This window comes from Hippocampus bargibanti, linkage group LG05, assembly GCF_051943395.1.
Source record: "Hippocampus bargibanti isolate YZ-2025 linkage group LG05, ASM5194339v1, whole genome shotgun sequence".
NCBI lineage: Eukaryota > Metazoa > Chordata > Actinopteri > Syngnathiformes > Syngnathidae > Hippocampus > Hippocampus bargibanti.
Genome location: NC_142738.1, coordinates 30,472,528 through 30,493,098, shown reverse-complemented (window position 1 = coordinate 30,493,098; position 20,571 = coordinate 30,472,528). Strand labels below are relative to the sequence as shown.

At 45.6% G+C, this 20,571-nt stretch overlaps 1 protein-coding gene across 2 annotated transcripts in view; it reads left to right on the top strand.

Annotated features, from left to right (window-relative positions):
• LOC148898494 (filamin-C-like) overlaps positions 1 to 20,571 on the top strand; it is a 58,218-nt gene that overhangs the window by 32,890 nt on the left and 4,757 nt on the right. For both annotated transcript variants that reach the window (XM_088995668.1, XM_088995667.1), the window contains 21 exons: positions 639 to 799; positions 1,661 to 1,751; positions 3,446 to 3,615; positions 3,701 to 3,818; positions 4,504 to 4,766; positions 6,583 to 7,180; positions 9,541 to 9,714; positions 13,239 to 13,401; positions 13,483 to 13,811; positions 13,892 to 14,015; positions 14,120 to 14,276; positions 14,368 to 14,557; positions 14,643 to 14,666; positions 14,749 to 14,990; positions 15,068 to 15,167; positions 15,244 to 15,384; positions 16,825 to 16,953; positions 18,208 to 18,381; positions 19,336 to 19,500; positions 19,582 to 19,785; positions 19,857 to 20,009. In XM_088995668.1, the coding sequence (XP_088851794.1) occupies positions 639 to 799; positions 1,661 to 1,751; positions 3,446 to 3,615; positions 3,701 to 3,818; positions 4,504 to 4,766; positions 6,583 to 7,180; positions 9,541 to 9,714; positions 13,239 to 13,401; positions 13,483 to 13,811; positions 13,892 to 14,015; positions 14,120 to 14,276; positions 14,368 to 14,557; positions 14,643 to 14,666; positions 14,749 to 14,990; positions 15,068 to 15,167; positions 15,244 to 15,384; positions 16,825 to 16,953; positions 18,208 to 18,381; positions 19,336 to 19,500; positions 19,582 to 19,785; positions 19,857 to 20,009 (3,870 nt within the window). The remainder of the gene's footprint in view (positions 1 to 638; positions 800 to 1,660; positions 1,752 to 3,445; positions 3,616 to 3,700; positions 3,819 to 4,503; positions 4,767 to 6,582; positions 7,181 to 9,540; positions 9,715 to 13,238; positions 13,402 to 13,482; positions 13,812 to 13,891; positions 14,016 to 14,119; positions 14,277 to 14,367; positions 14,558 to 14,642; positions 14,667 to 14,748; positions 14,991 to 15,067; positions 15,168 to 15,243; positions 15,385 to 16,824; positions 16,954 to 18,207; positions 18,382 to 19,335; positions 19,501 to 19,581; positions 19,786 to 19,856; positions 20,010 to 20,571) is intronic.

Below are 20,571 nucleotides of genomic sequence, written 5' to 3'. Positions count from 1 at the left end.
AGCCAATAGCCAACCGATACCTAGCTAGATAGCCGGCCAGTTAGATAGTGAATAGATAACTAGCTACATAGCTACCTAGCCAGCCAGAGCTAATAGCTAGCAAATAGCTAGCAAATAATAATAATAATAATAATAATAATACAGTAAAGTCTCGTTATATCGATATCGGATATATCGATAGTCCTGGTTATATCGATACTATTTCTATGCACGCACGGAGAAAATTACATGCAAACAGGGTCGGATATATCGATAGTCCCGGTTATATCGATATTTTTTCGGACTCCCTTGAATATCGATATAACGAGACTTTACTGTAATAATAATAATAATAATAATACATTTCATTGATAAGCGCCTTTCAAAACTCTCAAGGTCACTTTACAGTCACAGGATCAGTTTTTCTGTGGGTGAGCAGTGGCAGCCACATGCGCCAGCGTTCACTCAACCTGTAATACTATTCTGTCGTATAGACCTCGCGTCAGCCATTATGAATGCTTTTCGATTTACGACCATTGACTTACGACCGTTTTATCGGAACGGAACCCGGTCGTAACTCGGATGTTACCTGTACGTGTTTTTAACGGATGGCTGCCAGTTTGGAGCGTCCTGGTTGAACTCTGCCTGCGCACTCTTAGGTGACATCAGCATTGGAATCAAGTGCGCCCCGGGGGTGGTCGGCCCTGCCGAGGCAGACATCCACTTTGACATCATCAAGAATGACAATGACACCTTTACCGTCAAGTACACCCCCCCGGCGGCGGGGCGCTACACCATCATGGTGCTCTTTGCCGACAAGGTAGGATCATAATAATAATAATAATAATAATAATAATAATAAGACATTTCATTTCTAAGCGCCTTTCAAAACTCTCAAGCTCAATTTACAGTCACAGGATAAGTTTTTTTGTGGGTGAGTAGCGGCAGCCACACGAGCCAGCGAGTAGATAGCTAATAGATAGCCAACAGATAGCTCGCTAGATAGCTAGCCACCTAGATAGCTATATAGCTAGCTAGCTACATAGTTAGTTAGCTAATATAACAATAATAATAATAATAATAATAATAATAATACATTTCATTTATCAGCGCCTTTCAAAACTCTCAAGGTCACTTTACAGTCAAATGTCATTAAAATACACAAATAGAAAGCTAGCTAGCCAGCTAGTAGATAGCTAATAGATAGCCAACAGATAGCTCACTACACTGCAAGCCACCTAGATAGCTAAATAGCTAGCTAGATACTTAGCTAATAATAATAATGATAATGATAATATTAATAATAATACATTTCATTTATAAGCACCTTTCAAAACTCTCAAGGTCACTTTACAGTCAAATGTCACTAAAATACACAGATAGAAAGCTGGCTAGCCAGCTAGTAGATAGCCAAAAGATAGCTCACTAGATAGCTCACTAGATAGCTCGCTAGTTAGCTATATGTTAGTATAGCTAACTAGCTAGTTAGCTAGCGAGATAGTTAGTTAGCTAATACACTGAATGTCGCTAAAATACACAGATATAAAGCTAGCTAGCCAGCTATTAGATAGTTAATAGATAGCCACTAGATAGCTATATGATGAGACGTCTGATGGCGCATCACCCGCCCCCGAACCCCGCTTTCAATTTTCTTGAAATTGCTCATCGTTTATCCTGTCAGGAAATTCCCATCAGTCCCTTCAAAGTCAAAGTGGAGCCCTCTCACGATGCCGGCAAGGTGAGAGCCGAGGGCCCCGGACTCAACAAGAAAGGTTTGTACAAGGGACAGAAGCAACCCGCTGCATTTTTTTAATAATAATAATCATCATCATCCATTTCATTTCGAAGCGCCTTTCAAAACTCTCAGGGTCACTTTACTTCACAGGATCAGATTTTCTGTAGGTGAACAGCGGCAGCCACACGTACCAGCGTTCACTCAACCCGGAAGTAACTCAAATAGATAGAAAGCTAGCTAGCTAGCCAGCTAATAAATAGCCAACAGATAGCTAGCTAGATAGCCAGCCAACTAAACAGCGACACAGCTAATAGATTGCCAGCCAGCCAGCTAATAGATAGTCAACAGATAGCTAGACAGATAGCTACATAGCTAATATACAGCTCGCGAGATTGCCAGCCAGCCAATAGATAGCTAATAGATAGTCAGATAGCCATATTGATAATAGCTAGACAGCAAGCCAGCCAGCTAATAGATAGCCAACAGATAGCTAGCTAGATAGGAAGCCAGCCAGATAGCTACATAGCTAATATATAGCTAGCGAGATAGTCACCCAGCCAATACATAGCTAATAGCTAGTCAGATAGCCATATAGCTAATAGCTAGAAAGCTTGCCAGCCAGATAATAGCTAGCCAACAGATAGCTAGCCAGCCAGATAACTACATAGCTAGTATATAGCTAGCGAGATAGCCAGCCAGCCAATAGATAGCTTTCAATCCGGACTTTCCCCGAACGTCATAGCCCCAGAAGAAAGATTCAAAAGAAGCTAACAAAATTTATGACGCTACAAAACGTAAACGTACATTAAAAGCATCATGGAAAGAGGAGTTCACGTGGCTTGTAGCAGACGACGCATTGTCAGTGTCTGAAACTCATGAGGAAAAAGTTAGCGGACACCTGGGCAGACAATTCTGAAAAGTTGCCTGCCCAGCCGTAAAGTTGCCTTCCCCATTTTTTCACACACAATAAGACTAATCGGCAAAAAAAAAACCATTGTTGCGAAGTATAAATGATTTTTTTTAATAAAATAAAAAGGAAGTGCCTACCACAAATGCTCCCTTCCTTAATTTATGGTAAATATCCCTTGCTGAAGATTCTGCTCCAGTTGTCGTTTGTCGTCGTTTGCATTGCATTGTATGCTCAAAGCCACGTCGAGTCCTCTTTCTAGGCGGCTTTCAAAACTCTCAAGTACACTTTTCAGTCACGGTGTAGTCCGAAGCACTAAACAGGCTTCTGATTGGCTGCCGGTGCCGAGTAAGCAAATGACAAATGCCGGTGCATTTCATTTGAAAAAAAAATCGCTTTTTGTTTCTTGAAGAAGTTGTCGGCCACCTGGGCCGAGTCATTTTGAAAGTTGTTCGCCCGACGTAAAAGTTGGACGCCCCGGGCCACCGGGCAGACGCTATTTCAAACACTGGCATTGTGCAACATGCCGAACAGTGTCTGGACAAACGACAACTGGGGCAAAATCATCAGCAAGGGATATTGACCATCAATTAAGCAAGGCAGCATCTGTGGGAGACACATCCTTAATTAAAAAAATCTTTAATACTTTGCAACAATGTTTTTTAGTCGTCTTATTGTGTTTCAAGTTGTGAAAAATGGGGCAGGCAACTTCATGACCGGGTAGGCAACTTTTCATTGTTGTCTGCCCTGATGTCCGCTAACTTTTTCCTCATGAGTTTCGGACACTGTATGAAGTGACCAAATGTGCATTTGATTGATCTCAGGGGTGGAGGTGGGCGCGCCAACCCACTTCACCATCTACACAAAGGGGGCGGGTAAAGCCAAGCCGGAGGTGCGCTTCAGCACCTCGGGCCCTGGAGAGGCGGTCCGGGACTTTGAGATCATCGATAACCACGATTACTCCTACACGGTCAAATACACGGCTGTGCAACAGGTGCGGCGGCGGCGGCGGCCGACGAGCCTCTCGAGCTTGAGCGCTGCACAGTTGAGCTTCATCTCTTCCTCTTTGGCGTATCCAGGGCAAGATGGCCATCGCGGTGACCCACGGCGGCGATCCCATCCCCAAGAGCCCTTTTCAAATCATCGTGGCCCCGCAGCTGGATATTGGAAAAGTCAAAGTGGAAGGCTTAGACTCCAGTAAGTGCACCCCGTCGTGGGGAAAATGAACGGGGAAATGGTCTTTCAAAGCCACTGTAGAAATCAGCCACTGGCCCCGGGTAGCCCAGCTTAAAGGACAACCGACGTCTCCGGACAAGTTGCGTCCATCATTTGTAAAATGGCTTCAAATGACTTCTACTGAGCGTATTTTACAAAGATTCCACCTCATATAGCTATATTTTACCTTTTAAGACTCTGAATAGACGCTGAATATTCCGGAAGTCTTGTTTTTGAGTTGGTGACGAGTCCGTACCTGACGTCACTGAAGGAATGCCCCTGAACGAAAAAAGGACACATTGTAGCAGTCCTTCCATTACGTCAATATAGTTTGCTGTACTTGTTTGGTCTGAAAGCCTCGTGTTGCAACAAAAAGCCGCCAGAAGAGGGCGACCAAGCTCCATGTAAGGAAATTATCAGCCTGTGGAAACGGGCTAATTCCTCACAGGAGCTTGGTTGCCATTTTCTGCCTCTTTTTGGGTGATACATTGACCCCCAATGTTGCCTCAAAACGGCACGGAAGGACTTCTTTAATCGATTGCAAACATGTATGCTTTCCTCTTCATAACTGGATGTTTAACAAGAAAGCATCTTCTCCGAATCTGAAGCCATTGTTTTGGCCAATATTTCCGTTGAAATGGCGACCTTGCCCTGGTTTTCCTTCCAGAAGTGGAAGTGGGAAGGGACCAGGAGTTCACCGTGAACACCAAGGGTGCCGGCGGGCAGGGCAACGTCGGCGTAAAGATGACCTCGCCCAGCGGGCGACCGATCCCGTGCAAGCTGGAGTCAGACAAAGCCAAAGGCCTTCATGGCGTCAAGTACATCCCACCGGAGGAGGGACAGTACAAGGTGGAGGTCAGCTATGACGCCAACCCCGTCATGGGAAGCCCCTTCGGGGTTGAAGCCGTCATGCCCGCTGATCCCACCAAGGTGAGTGTTCTTCAACAATCCCGAGTCAAACTCAGCCTTGGAGTCTATGGTCTTACTCTTAGCTGTTTCTCTAACTCTCTAGCTAGCTATCTCTCTATCGAGCTATCTCTGTAGCTCTCTAACTAGCTATCTCTCTAGCTAGCTATCTCTGTAGATATCTATCTCTTTAGCTAGCTATCTCTCTAGCTATCTATCTCTCTAGCTATCTATCCCTGTAGATAGCTATCTCTTTAGCTAGCTATCTCTCTAGCTATCTATCTCTCTAGCTATCTATCTCTGTAGCTCTCTAACTAGCTATCTCTGTAGCTATCTATCTTTGTAGCTCTCTAACTAGCTATCTCTGTAGCTATCTATCTCTGTAGCTCTCTAGCTAGCTATCTCTCTAGTTAGCTATCTCTGTAGCTCTCTAGCTAGCTGTCTCTCTTACTCTTAGCTGTCTCTCTATCTCTCTGGCTAGCTATCTCTATCTCTCTCACTATCTATCTCTCTAGCTAGCTAGCTGTCTCTCTATCTAGTTATCCCCGTAGCTCTCTAAATAGCTATCTCTTGAGCTAGCTATCTCTCTAGCTATCTATCTCTGTAGCTCTGTAACTAGATTTCTCTGTAGCTATCTATCTCTGTAGCTCTCTAACTAGCTATCTCTCTAGCTAGCTATCTCTGTAGCTCTGTAGCTAGCTATCTTTCTTACTCTTAGCTGTCTCTCTATCTTTCTGGCTAGCTATCTCTCTATCTCTCTCACTATCTATCTCTCTAGCTAGCTAGCTGTCTCTCTATATAGCTATCCCTGTAGCTCTCTAAATAGCTACCTCTTTAGCTAGCTATCTCTGTAGCTCTGTAACTAGATTTCTCTGTCGCTATCTATCTCTGTAGCTCTCTAACTAGCTATCTCTCTAGCTAGTAGCTGTCTCTCTATCTCTCTAGCTAGCTATCTCTGTAGCTCTCTAGCTAGCTATCTCTCTTACTCTTAGCTGTCTCTCTATCTCTCTAGCTAGCTATCTCTGTAGCTCTCTAAATAGCTGTCTCTCTAGCTAGCGATCTCTCTAGCTAGCGATCTCTCTAGCTAGCGATCTCTGTAGCTCTCTAACTAGCTGTAATAATAATAATAATAATAATAATCATAATAATAATAATAATAATAATAATAATAAAGGTTTCTTCAGCCGTCATCTGTACTTCTTTGAAGGTGTCGGACGTTTCACTTCTTATCCAAAAAACTTTGTCAGCAAACTAAAGTCTATAGCTCGCTTTCTGTCTATTTGAGTTACTTCCGGGTTGAGTGAACGCTGGCGCGTGTGGCTGCCGCTGCTCACCCACAGAAAAACTGATCCTGTGACTGTAAAGTGACCTTGAGAGTTTTGAAAGGCGCTTAGCAATGAAATGGATTATTATTATTATCACGGTAAGATCAGAGCATTGTCATCAAATGGTGAGTAGCGTTTTTGCTTTTTTGAAACTGTCTGTGCCGATGACCATTTTGTGTTTGGGAGCCTTTTATTGAGCAAGTTGCTTGTTCTGTAGCCACAAAGGCACATAAGTCTTCTTGTGCCGGTCTCAAGCCCGGATAAATACAGAGGGTTGTGTCAGGAAGGGCATCCGACATAAAAGCTTGGCCAAAACAAACTTGCGGATCAAACCTGTAAAGATGGAGGACACTGATGTGTTGTGGCGACCCCTTGTAGGGAAAGAAAAGAAGAGTATTATTATTATTATTATTATTATTATTATTATTATTATTATTATTATTATTCTACAAACCGCCATATGGCACGTCCAAATAACTCATGTTGGATCTGGCTTTTTTCTGGGTGCGTCTCAGGTCCGAGCGTTTGGCCCCGGCCTTCAGGGCGGCGTCGTGGGTAAACCGGCCCCCTTCACCATCGACACCAAGGGCGCGGGTGCCGGTGGACTGGGCCTCACCGTGGAGGGTCCCTGCGAAGCCAAAATTGAGTGCCAGGACAACGGCGACGGCACGTGCTCGGTCGCGTACCTGCCCACCGAGGCCGGCGAGTACGCCATCAACATTCTGTTCGCCGAGCGCCACATCCCGGGCTCCCCCTTCAAGGCGGCCGTGCGGCCCGCCTTCGACCCCAGCAAGGTCACGGCCAGCGGCCCCGGTCTGGAAAGGGCCAAGGCGGGGGAGACGGCCACCTTCACCGTGGACTGCACGGCGGCCGGGGACGCCGAGCTCACCATCCACATCGTCTCGGAGACCGGGGCCGAGGCCGAGGTGCGCATCCAGAAAACGGCTGAGGGAACCTTCTGCGTCACCTACGTCCCACCCTTCCACGGCGCGCACACCATTACCATCAAGTACGGAGGACACGCCATCCCCCACTTCCCCAAGGTTCTGCAGGTGGATCCGTCGGTGGACACCAGCAGGGTGCACGTCTACGGCCCAGGAGTGGAGCCGAGAGGTGAGAGGACTCAAAGAAACGTTCGTTTGTGCTTTCAAACGGCGCCGTACCTTGTAGTGATGTGTCGTTGGCGAACGAGCCGGTTCTTAGAGCCGGATCACTGAAGTGAACCAAGAGAGTCGGTTCCTAACAAGGAGCCGGAAATGGGAGCCGACTTTTTTTTCCCTCTATTCCTCGCCCCCAGTCTTCGGTTAAAGCCGCACGTGATTGGTCAAGATCCGTGGTAGAGGAGGGAGGGAGAATTACAGACACATGCAGCAGTGAGAAGGGGGAGAAGGAGGGGGGTTAGGGTAATAATAATAATAATAATAATCCATTTCATCTCTAAGCGCCGTTCAAAACTCTCAAGGACACTTTCCAGTCAAGAGTCAAGTCAAAAAACAAAAAACAAAATAACAAATAATATGACAACACAAAGACTCAGAGAGTCATTCATTCTTTAGTACTTTCTGTACCCTCTTTGTGACGTGAAGCAGTTCTAGATGAAAGAGGAGAGGATCAAAGCGTCCTTTTCAGCAGTGGATCAGGGATGTCATGGTGGAATGTGCACGTCTACTACAAGCTAAATGTTGAAAGCAAACACATTTTACATGATTTTTGGTAGTTGATTTAAGCAACAAGAAAACAAACAAACTGAGGAGCCATTTGGGAGTGAAAAGAGCCGGATCTTTTTAGTGAGCCGAGCCAAAAGAACCGACTCTCTGAAAAGAGCCAGAATAGACAGGTGAACAAATGTTATCACATTACGCTGTTATTATTATTCAATTATTATATTTTACTCGTTGGTATGATAGCATTAGTAATATGAAAAGCAAATTAGTGACAGCTGATCATCAGACCAGAGTAACCACAGGGAAAGTCAAAGTTAGCATCCACTAACGAACACATATAAATCAAGCCATATAAATAAAAATATTTGATATAGTGTATTTTATACATAAGTAATTCCTTTTTCACATAATTATACATGATTTGTGGTAGTTAATTTAAGCAACAAAAAACAAACAAACTGAGGAGCCATTTGGGAGCCAAAAGAGCCGGATCTTTTCAGTGAGCCGAGCCAAAAGAACCGGCTCTCTGAGAAGAGCCGCAATTCCCATCACTAGTACCTTGACCCAGCAGCATGCCCAGTTATCCGCCAGTAAATCCGCCGTACTGTCCGTATGAACGGACAGTGTGACCGCACGGTCGTCTACTAGTGGCAAGGGATTGGCCAGCTGGTAACCAAAAGCATTCTCGGGTTTGCGGGCACCCCACTTGGCGTCGGCTTTGGCTCACCCGCGACGACTGACAGAAAAACAGACGTCTAGAACAATCCTGTGCGATTCGCTTTTGCCAGGAAACAACCCGTCGTGCAAAATGTCGCCATTAGCGCTTTCGAAAAAGGGGCCGAGCACGAGGCGTTTGTTGACAAAGTGCTCTCGGATGTCCCCCTCCAAGTGTTTAGGCCCCTGAAGATCAGAATCAAAAAACCTCTATTCGTCCCGCAATGGGAACATTTGCAGTCCACAGCAGCAATTTGAAAGTGGATTTGTGTGTGTGTGGGGGGGGGGTGTCAAAAGATGGAACAACAAGATATTCTGAGCATAGTAAAAAATAAAAAAATGTCAGCAGACTGAGATGTATACTGAAAATGTGCAAAACCGTTTCATTAGTGCAAGTATCAAGAAAGGTCGATGACAAGGTTTATTCATCTGTACTTCTTTGAAGGTGTCGGACGTATCCAAGAGGCTTCGTCAGCGAACTAACATTTTTTGGGGGGGCCTCAATCTGCAGTACATTTGTACCTAAAAGCTAGCAACCACTCATTTGATGACAATGAGGTTAAAGTCTTAGTGAAAGGGGAGTAAAAGAAGTTATTTACATAAAACAGCAATACCTTTCACTAAATCGCCATGGTGGGATGAGGTTTAATTTGGATCGTTCCTACAACAGACTTCTTGGGCAACATAGGCTTAGTTATGCTGATGAGGTGATACCAGAGCAAATGGGGCAATCAGGCCAGTCGTAGACCCCATAATCAGGCAGGACAATAGAAGTAATCAGTGTAGCCGCAGGGAGTAGTCCTCTGCTCCCGCCCTCCCCCCCAACCTGAGAGTAGGGACCAATCATGGCAGAGTCTGTCACTGCCACGTCTGGACAGTAGGGATGTATATATAGGGCCAAAACTACCAGCAAAAAAAATAGTTCGCTGACAAAGCCTCTTGGATAAGAAGCGAAACATCCGACACCTTCAGAAGCCACCACAGAGTCATAGAAAGTTTTTAGGAGTGACCCCTGAACTCCAAAAGACCTCAGTTTCCTGAGTAGGAAGAGGCGACTCTGTCCCTTTTTGATTCGGGCGTCCGTGTTGTTTTCAGGCGTCTTGCGAGAAGTCACCACGCACTTCATCGTGGACGCCCGCGCTCTCAACAAGGTCGGAGGGAATCACGTGAAGGCTCGCATCGTCAGCCCCTCGGGGACCGCCACCGACGGCTACACCACCGACAAGGGCGACGGCACCTACAGAGTGGAGTACACGCCCTTTGAGGACGGTAGGGAGGCTTTCAATTCAATGTACAGGGATCAGAATGACAAAAAAAAAGGCGGGGGCACACGCATATATACTGTTTTTCATATATATATATATATATATATATATATATATATATATATATATATATATATATATAGTAAAGTAAAGTAAAGTCTCGTAAAGTCTCGTAAAGTATCGATATTCTCGGGAGTCTGAAAAAATATCGATATAACCGGACTATCGATATATCCGATCCTGCGGCATGTAAATTTTCTCCTTGCGTTCATAGAAATAGTATCGTAATAAGCAGTACTATCGATATAACCGGTATCGATATAACGAGACTTTACTGTGTATGTATATATACAGTAAAGTCTCGTTATATCGATATTCAAGGGAGTCCGAAAAAATATCGATATAACCGGGACTATCGATACTATTTCCATGCACGCACGGAGAAAATTACATGCAAACAGGGTCGGATATATTGATAGTCCCGGTTATATCGATATTTTTTCCGACTCCCTTGAATATCGATATAACGAGACTTTACTGTATATGATTTCAACATAATAATAATAGTAATAATACATTTGATTTCTATGCGCCTTTCAAAACTCTCAATCTCACTTTAGAGTCACAGGATGAAGTTTTTCTAAACCTGTTCACTAAACCCGGAAGTAACTCAAAAAGATATAAAGCTAGCTAGCTAATAGAATGCTGGATAGCTAGTAGATAGCTAGCTAACTCGATAGCTAATATGTTTCCTGACTCAAATAGCTAGCTCGCTATATAATAATAGCTAGCTAGATAGATAGCTAATAGATTAGCTAGATAGATAGATAATAGATAGCGAGCTAGCTAGGTGGCTAATATGTTTCCTGACTTGACTTGAATATTGCATCAGTAAGTTAACTTTCTCAATTGACCTTTTTCATTTTGTTTACCAATATATTGTGAATTCTGCACTGTCATTTTACTCAAATTTACGCATTTAAATCGACATATTACACAAAATACAGACATAAATAATACAGTTCGCTCAGCCACAAAATGTAAGTATGTATTCTTTGAAGTAACTGTGATAATAGCATTAACAGGAATATTTTTCCGTTCCTCATGATTGGTAGAAAGAAAATCCATCCAAACAACCACAATAAAAGTCAACTTTACGGATACATACGCAAAATTACTGCTAGCTAGCCGGCAAACGGCTCGTTAGCTTGCACGCTTGCTTTCTGCTGTCTCTCGCAAAAGTATATAGATGCTAACGTTAGCATGGGGCTTGTCATAAGTGCCACTGACATTCATGGATGGGATTGTTTCATTGCAAATTAGAAGATGTTCTCTCCACAAAGGCCAATCCTTCCGTCCAATCAACATCATTTTGTTTTTTTACTTGTCCGCGTTTACCTGTTTCGACATCGACGGCACCTAAATCAAGATCATCCAATCAAAATGGCGATTTCCACCAACCGGTGTCAGTATCATCCAATTAAAATTGCGCTTTCTGCCAACACAAGCCCAAACAGGAAATGAACAGCAAAAAAGCACAAATCCATATTTAGTTTGATCGGGTCATTTTGGTCTGAAAAAGACGTAAATCCGCCCATCGGCGCAAAATTCTCATCCCTCAATGTAGTCCCCGTCACGCGCCGCTTGGGGCAGTTCTGGTTGCCCTCAGCAAACCGCTCACACAGAAGTGGACTGATGGAAAACCCCGATAATTGCCACTATTGCTGGATAAAAGTGCCCCTTTGTTGGAATCTGATTGTGAGCCGGTTTGGCTGTTGGTCAAAAACGTCCAAAAGAACACATGCCGGGTGAAATAAGATAACAAACAGGTGTTGGAACAGCGAGTGGGCAAAGTCAGCGTGAGATTTGGGGACGATATAAATACAGAATGATGCAGCGTTGCAATGATGTGAGGGCCAGCCAGCCGGCAGCCCGGCAGACTGGGATTTATTAATAGTTTGCTTTGGAACAGAAGCTCTTAAAGGACAACCGACACCATTTTTTTTGTTTCCTAACTGACATCATAAAAACGTTTTATAGCATCTAAAATAGCCAAAACACGCAGGATGATATTTTTAGTCAAATGCAAAACACCAATAAAAATGACTTCAAGTGTCTAAAAACTACTTTAAATTGAACCCGGAAGTGGCGAGTTTCAGAAGGTCCCGCCCCCTTGCTCGTGGCGTCACCCCAAGACGTCTTGCCTTGCTCGAGAATCAAAACAATGACTTCAGATTCGGAAAAGATGCTTTCTTGTAACTCATCCAGCATCTATTCAATCTATTCAAATAGTTCTGAAGAGGAAAGCATAAATGTTTGCAATCGATTGAAGGAGTCCTCCCATATCAATTTGAGCCGTCAATGACAGCATGTAGTGTCCCAAAAAATGCAGAAGATGGCGACAAATCTCAGTGGAAATGGGCTGATTTGTCTGCTGGGAATATTTGTCAGCGAATATCAAATAGTTGTCTCGGTGCAACACACAACGATTCACCATGGCGTTATTTATGTGTTTTTCTTCTAATTTCGCCATCAACACGGATAAACACGAAGTTTCAGACCAAAGTACCGCAAATGCATTGTGTGTCCTTTCTCAGTCAGGGGCGTTCCTTCAGTGACGTGACATGAGGACTCATCACCAACTCAAAAACAAGACTTCCGGAATATTCAGCGCAAGTCTTAAAGGACAACCGACGCCCCCGGACAAGTTGTGTCCATCATTTGTAAAATGGCTTCAAATGACTTCTACTAAGCGTATTTTAATAAGAATCCACCGCATAGAGCTTTTTTTACCTTTTAAGACTCGCGCTGAATAAAATAAAATAAAAGTCTTGTTTATGAGTTGGTGACGAGTCCGTACGTGACGTCACTGAAGGAACGCCCCTGACCGAAAAAAGGACGCATTGTAGCAGTCCTTGCATCACGTCAATGCATTTTGCTATACAGTAAAGTCTCGTTATATCGATATTCAAGGGAGTCGGAAAAAATATCGATATAACCGGGACTATCGATATATCCGACTCTGTTTGCATGTAATTTTCTCCGTGCGTGCATAGAAATAGTATCGATATAACCGGGACTATCGATATATCCGATATCGATATAACGAGACTTTACTGTACTTTGTTTGGTCTGAAAACTTCGTGTAGCACCAAAAAGAGGCAGAAGATGGCAACCAAGCTCCGTGTCAGGAATTTATCAGCCTGTGGAAACGGGCTGATTAATTCCTGACACGGAGCTTGGTCGCCATTTTCTGCCTCTTTTTGGTGCTACATTTCCCCCCAATGTTGCCTCAAAATGGCACGGAATAAATTCTTTAATCGATTGCAAACATGTATGCTTTCCTCTTCAAAACTATTTGAATCATATTCATAACTGGATGAGTAACAAGAAAGCATCTTCTCCGAATCCGAAGCCATTGTTTTGATTCTCCAGCAATGCAAGACGTCTTGGCGTGACGTCACGAACTGGGGGCGCCATTTTTGGGCTCTCTTTCTCAAACGCGACTAAGTCGGTGTTGGTGCGCAGGCATGCATATGATCGAGGTACTCTACGACGACGTGGCCGTACCCAAGAGTCCATTCAGGGTGTCGGTGGCTGAGGGATGCGATCCCACCCGTGTGAGGGCCTACGGACCTGGCCTGGAAGGGGGAATAACCAACAAGCCCAACTGTTTCACCGTGGAAACCCGGTATTGACAAAATCACACCTTAGTCAGGCATGTCTCCGCATGGGAAGGATGAGTCACGTGGCTTTTTGGCTTTGCGCAAAGGGGTGCCGGCACCGGAGGTTTGGGCCTCACCATAGAGGGTGCGTCCGAGGCTAAAATCTCTTGCAAAGACAACAAAGACGGAAGCTGCAGCGTGGAATACGTCCCCTTCACGCCCGGAGACTACGACGTTAACATAAACTACGGCGGTCAGCCCATCCCCGGCAGTCCCTTCAAGGTTCCCGTCAAAGACCCCGTGGACGCCAGCAAGGTCAAGTGCTCCGGTCCCGGCCTGGGCTCCGGAGTCAGAGCGCATGTCCCTCAGACGTTCACGGTGGACTGCACTCAGGCCGGACAGGCTGCTCTGGATGTCAAACTTTTTGGGCCGACGGGTAACCACGCACGTCTTGAGTTATTTATTGTTGAGATATCCGGTACGTCAAATGTAAGACTTTTTTTTACACACTCGAAGGTACCATGGAGCCGGTGGGCGTCAAAAACAATGGCGACGGTACCCACACGGTTCACTACACTCCAGCGCAGGACGGACCGTACACCGTGGCGGTCAAGTATGCTGATCAGGAAGTCCCACGCAGGTACGTCGCCAACGATTTCTAGTGCCGACTTTGACCAAATCGCAAAAGTCCATCCCCTGACATGAAGCGGGCCACTTCACCGTTCCCCTCCCCGCCCTCGACAGTCCGTTCAAGGTCACGTCCCAGCCCGGGCATGACGCCAGCAAGGTGCGAGCCAGCGGCCCGGGTCTGGACAGCAAAGGCGTGTCGGCCAGCCTCCCCGTGGAGTTCACCATAGATGCTCGCGACGCCGGCGAGGGCCTGCTGACGGTGCAGATTCTGGTCAGTCGGCCCACCTGGGAATTCTCTTGCCTTTGCCGCTTCGACTCCAGCGCATGAACCCCCTGCCCCCGGCACTCTATCCTCACGACAGGACCCGGAGGGCAAGCCAAAGAACGCTAGCATCCAGGACAACAGGGACGGTACCTACACCGTGTCCTACGTGCCCGACACCATCGGCCCGTACACCATCACCATCAAATACGGAGGGGATGAGATCCCGTACTCCCCCTACAGGATCCAGTCCAATCCCACGGGAGATGCCAGCAAGTGTCGCCTCACAGGTAAAGATGAAAAACAAAAACCACGAAATGGCTCACGAATCTCGAAATGAACCTCATATTGTTCTCTTGAAACGACCTTTTGCAGTGTCGATCGGAGGACACGGCGTATGTAAGTCATCTTTTTGGATTTGTACTGCGCTGCGGCTACAAAGTCTGCCGTTACGAACCCGCGTTGCCGCCCACCCCGACAGCGGGTCTGCAGAAGCTTCAGACCTCGGAGGACACTGTGATCACGGTGGACGCCAAGGCCGCCGGCAAGGGCAAGGTCACCTGCAAGGTGTTAACCCCGCAAGGGATGGAGCTGGACATGGACGTGGTGGAGAACCGCGACGGGACTTTTGACATTTACTACACGGCCCCCGAGCCCGGCAAATACGTCATCACCATTCGCTTTGGGGGCCAGAACATCCCCAAGAGCCCCTTCCACGTGCTGGTGGGTGCGCCGTTTATGCAGGCGGATCTCCGCCTGGATGAACGTCAGCGTTTCCTCGCTTTCTCTTTGTCGGACAGGCGTCCAACGAGCCCGTCGCCCCTCCCGACACCGTGGATCCTCTCTTCAGACCCGTCAACTTCCTGGTGCCTTTCACGCCACAGCAAGGGGAGATATCAGGTGCTGGTGGCAAGACGACCAGAGCGCCCGCTGACGCCCACGCAAGCTAACCGAAACCTATCGCTGTCGTTGGCAGGTGAGGTCCGAATGCCCTCCGGCAAGACGGCCAGGCCGCATATCACCGATAATAAAGACGGAACCATCACCATCAAGTACCAACCCACCGAGAGAGGCCTGCATGAGATGGATATCAAATATGACGGCAACCACATTCCAGGTTGGGGGGAAATGGCCGCCGGTGCGCTTTTACAAACTGACTTTAAGGCAGGGGTCAGGAACCTTTTTGACGAAGAGAGCCATAAAAGTAAAATATTTAGAAATGTTTTTCAGTGAGAGCAAAACACACACTCTCTCTCACACACATACACACGCAAACACGCAAGCAAACTTTTCAACAAAATGTCAGAATGTATTATTTTAAATAATTACTAATGTTGTTTACCAAAATATTGTTCATTCTGCACTGTAATTTTACTCAAATTTACGACATATTACACAAAATACAGACACAAATAATACAGTTCGCTCAGCCACGAAATCTCAGAATGTATAATTTCAAATAACTTTGTGATAATACTCATCATTAATATGAATATTTTTGCGTTCCCCGCGATTGGTAAAAATCCAGCCAAACAATCGGAATGAAAGTCACCTTGCCGGGTCCATACGCAAAGTTACTGCTAGCTAGCCTGCACACGGCTCATTAGCCTCCACACTTGTTATGCAACATACTTCTCACAAAACTATATTGATGCTAACGTTAGCATGGGGCTTGTTAAAATGTCACTGACATTCGACTGTTTCATCGATGTTATTGTTTCATCACAATTTAGAATCAGAACCTTTTCTCTTTGGGCTTATTTAAAGGGGCATTTACCTGTTTCAACATGACGGCCAGTATCATATAATAATAATAATAATAATAATAATAATAATAATAATAATAATAAAAACATTTCATTTATAAGCGCCTTTCAAAACTCTCAAGGTCACTTTACAGTCACAGGATTAGTTTTTCTGAGGGTGAGCAGCGGCAGCCACATGCAACAGCATTCACTCAACCCGGAATAACTCAAATACTGTAGATAGAAAGCTAGCTAGCTAATAGATAGCTAATAAAGTCAATGTGAATCAAACATTAAAAAAAAAACAACGCCAACCTCCCCAAAAATAAATAAACAAATAAATAAAATAGATAAATAATGAAACAAATAAATAAGTAAATAAAAATGCATAGAAAAATAAATACATAAAATAAACACATAGATCCTTGATATTAATATTAATAGTAATTAATTAATAATATTAATTAATTAATATGATTGATATTGATAATAATAATAATAATAAGAAGAAGAAAATAAAAAATCGCGCTTTCCGCCAACCTAGGTCAGTATCATCCAATCAAAATTGGGCTTTCCGCCAACTGCAGCCCCAACAGGAAATGAACAGTGAAAAAGCGAGAATATGGATTTAGTTTTATCGGAGAGCCATATGCAATCATCAAAAGAGCCACATATGGCTCGCGAGCCATAGCTTCCCGAGCGCTCCTTTAGGGGAAGAGGGAGCGGCGTCCATGTTTAATGTCTTCTGCTACTATACGTCACTGAGAAAGGAGTGTGTGTTGTTCCCAATGTGATCCCTTTGCTCACGACAGGAAGCCCTCTTCAGTTTTTCGTGGACGCCGTGAACAGTGGAGTGGTGTCGGCTTACGGACCAGGCCTGAGTTACGGCATGGTCAACAAATCCGCCACCTTCACTGTGGTCACCAAGAATGCAGGAGAAGGTACCAGACAATAACAAAAGGAAAGAAAACAAGGGCCACTGTTGTGTTCGCTGCTCCTGAAGTGGGGGACTCGGTATCCACTTCATGTTGCAGTTCCAACGGTCGTCAGTCACTCAGAGTACCGATATTTTGTTCATTTAAAGGACAACCAACACGTTTTTTTTGTTTCCTAACTGACATCAGAAAAACGTTTTATAGCATCTAAAATACCCAAAACACGCAGGCTGATGTTTTTAGTCAAAGGCAAAACACCAATAAAAGTGACTTCAAGTGTCTCAAAACTGCCACAAATGAGCTCGAAATTGGGGAGATTGAGAAAGTCCCGCCCCCTTGTTTGTGACATCACGTTAGGATTGGCCCACCCACAAACTGCCTTGCTCCAGAATCAAAACAATGGCTTCAGAGAGTTCAGCTTCAGAGAAGATGCTTTCTTGTTAATCATCCAGTTACGAATATGATTCAAATAGTTCTGAAGAGGAAAGCATACATGTTTGCAATCGATTAAAGAAGTCCTTCCGCATAAATTCGAGCCGTCTGCAAGCGATGAAACCGGTGAAGACCTGGACTCCGATGTAGCGCCCAGAAAATGCACAAGATGGCGTAAAAGAGGCGTTTCGTCCAGTATATGGCGCCGTTTATAAGAGCCGTCAAGCCGCCCGTGATTGGTTAAAATCCGTGGTAGAAGACAGAGGGGTGGGTTTTACGCACACACACAAAGAAGATCGCCATAATTCGAACAAGCACACGAACATCAGAGATGTTGAGACGAGAGAGAAAGCTCCGACAGCGCTACAGAGTAAAAAAAATGACACAGTGGAAAGGGGATGTTTGTCCGATCGGTTTGCTCCACTAATATGGCGATTGCTCTCTTTCACCAGGCAAGCTCACAGTTAGCATGCAGTGTGACGAAATGAGTAAATATGCATCAAACTTCCGCTATCCAAGCGCCGACTCGCTAACTCTGGTTAGCTTCCTCGTTCGTCTCCGCTGGTGCTCGACTGCTCCATTGGAAATGGCTGCTTTGTCCGCTGGGAATTTATGTGAACTTACAACTTCTTTAGGCGTGTTACTATAATATTTGTCAAATGCGCTAAGTAGAAGTCATTTTACAAATTATGGACGCAACTTGTCCGGAGGTGTCGGTTGTCCTTTAACTCCATTTGCCGCTTTAACGACGTGCCGAGGTACATAAAAGCCAGCATCTCCTCGGCATGGCGCTAAGTTGAGAGGCTTTTGTTTCTATTTCTGTGTCAGGTGGCCTCTCCTTGGCCGTGGAGGGTCCATCCAAGGCGGAGATCACATGCAAGGACAACAAAGACGGCACCTGCACCGTGTCCTACCTTCCCACAGCACCCGGAGACTACAACATTATTGTCAAGTTTGACAACAAGCACATTCCCGGCAGCCCCTTCGTTGCAAAGATCACCGGTGAGGAAGCAGCATTCATTGACGGGGCGTCCTCCTCGGGGCAACCGACGCACAAACAAACGTACAGTGATACCTCTGTTTACGAACCCTTTGAACTTCTCGGTTTACGAACGTTAAATTTATGAACATTTTACCTTGGCATACAAACTATTTTTCGGGATACACACGGAGCGCCACAATGCGTGATGTGTCGTTCGCGAACGAGCCCATTATAACAAGAAACGGCAGCCAACTTTTTTTTGTTCTCTATTCCCCGCCCCCAGTCTTCGGTTAAAGCCACGTGATTGGTAAAGAACACGGCAGTGAGGGGAGGGTGGTTTACAGAAACAGAGCTGCAAATATTAAATATAGAGGCAGACGACAGAGTGAGAGTGAGAAAATGGATAGAACACAGTGAAATTTGGACTCGTTTCACCTTTATTGATAAGAGAGTGTAGACTGCCAGGTTAAATATCCCGCACGAGCCATCTGTACATTTGATGCGAAAAGCTATCAACCCAGCTAAACAGAACACAGTTGATGAGGAACTAGGTAAAATTATCGCAGAGAAAGCTCCTACAAGGGATAATTCCTCAAGATGGCGAAAGAAGAAAGCTACGTTCCTCATCAAGTGTTTAATGCTGATGAAACTGGCCACTCCATTCCATCAAGCCACCAACGATCATCACAAAGGTCAATAAAACGACTATATTATGCAGTTCAGTTTATTTCCTTAATTATAATACCATAGCACATTTATTATACATTAAATAAGGTATATTTTGTGCAGTTTTAAGGCTTAGAAAAGTAGAAAATTATGTTTTATGGGGACCTGGGAACAGATTATTCTCATTTGAATGGTTTCCAATGGGAAATAAATTTTTGGGATACACACGTTTCGCCTTACACACTCTGCCTGGGAACCAATTAAGTTCATAAGCCAAGGTATCACTGTAGCCACTTTGTCCGCCTCAGGGGACGACACCATCACCAGGACGTCCCAGCTGAACGTCGGCACGGCCGCCGATGTGTCGCTGAAGATCGCCGAAACCGACCTGAGCTCTCTAAGCGCTTCGATCAGAGCGCCGTCAGGAAACGAGGAGCCCTGCCTGCTCAAGAGGCTCCCGAACAGACACCTCGGTCAGACAAAAACCACCAACAACAACAACCCGGAAGCCTTTGGGGTTCACCGCCGCTTATCGTACCGCCGCTGTCTCTCAGGTATCTCGTTTACGCCGAAAGAGGTGGGCGAGCATGAAGTCAGCGTGAGGAAGAACGGCGCCCACGTGGCCAACAGCCCCTTCAAGATCATGGTGGGCCAATCGGAGATTGGCGAGGCCAGCCGGGTCAAGGCCTTCGGCAAAGGCCTGGTGGAGGCGCACACCTTCGAGATGGCCGAATTCTTCGTGGACACCAGGAACGCCGGTACGCCACACCCGAAACGGCGACCGGGTGGCCGGAAACCGTCCCAAACCACAAACCTTTGGTCCTGTCAGGTTACGGTGGGCTGGCGCTGTCCATCGAGGGCCCGAGCAAAGTGGATATCAACTGCGAAGATATGGAGGACGGGACGTGCAGGGTGACCTACTGTCCCACCGAGCCCGGGAATTACACCGTCAACATCAAGTTTGCCGAAAAGCACATCCCAGGTGAGGAGTTGACGGCCAACGGCCTCACACTGTCTTAACTAATGTAACATCCGACTTACGATCAGCTCGACTTACGACCGCCTGTACTTATGACCACGACCTCCAGACCCTATTTTTAAAATTGTAATCCTACGCCTGGCCACGCAACGCGCTAGCAGGCCGGCAACGCGTAGGACAATTTTGGCCAGCCGGCCAGCATCTCACTCTCGCACAGCAATCGACCGTGTGATGGCACCAGAAGGGGGGAGTTTGCGTGTCATGGAGACTCCGAGTCTCTATTCAACATTTTTGAATGGATTTCGACTTACGACCGTTTCGACTTACGGCCGTTTGGTCAGTACGGAACTCGGTCGTAAGTCGGATGTTACCTGTATATATACAGCTACCTGTGTATATACGACCACGACCTCCAGACCAGACCTATTTTTTACAATTGTAATTCTACGCCTGGCACCGCCACGCGCTAGTATGCCGGCAACACGTAGGACAATTTTGGTCAGGCAGCCAGCATCTCACATTTTGAATGGATTTCGACTTACGACCATTTGGTCAGAACGGAACT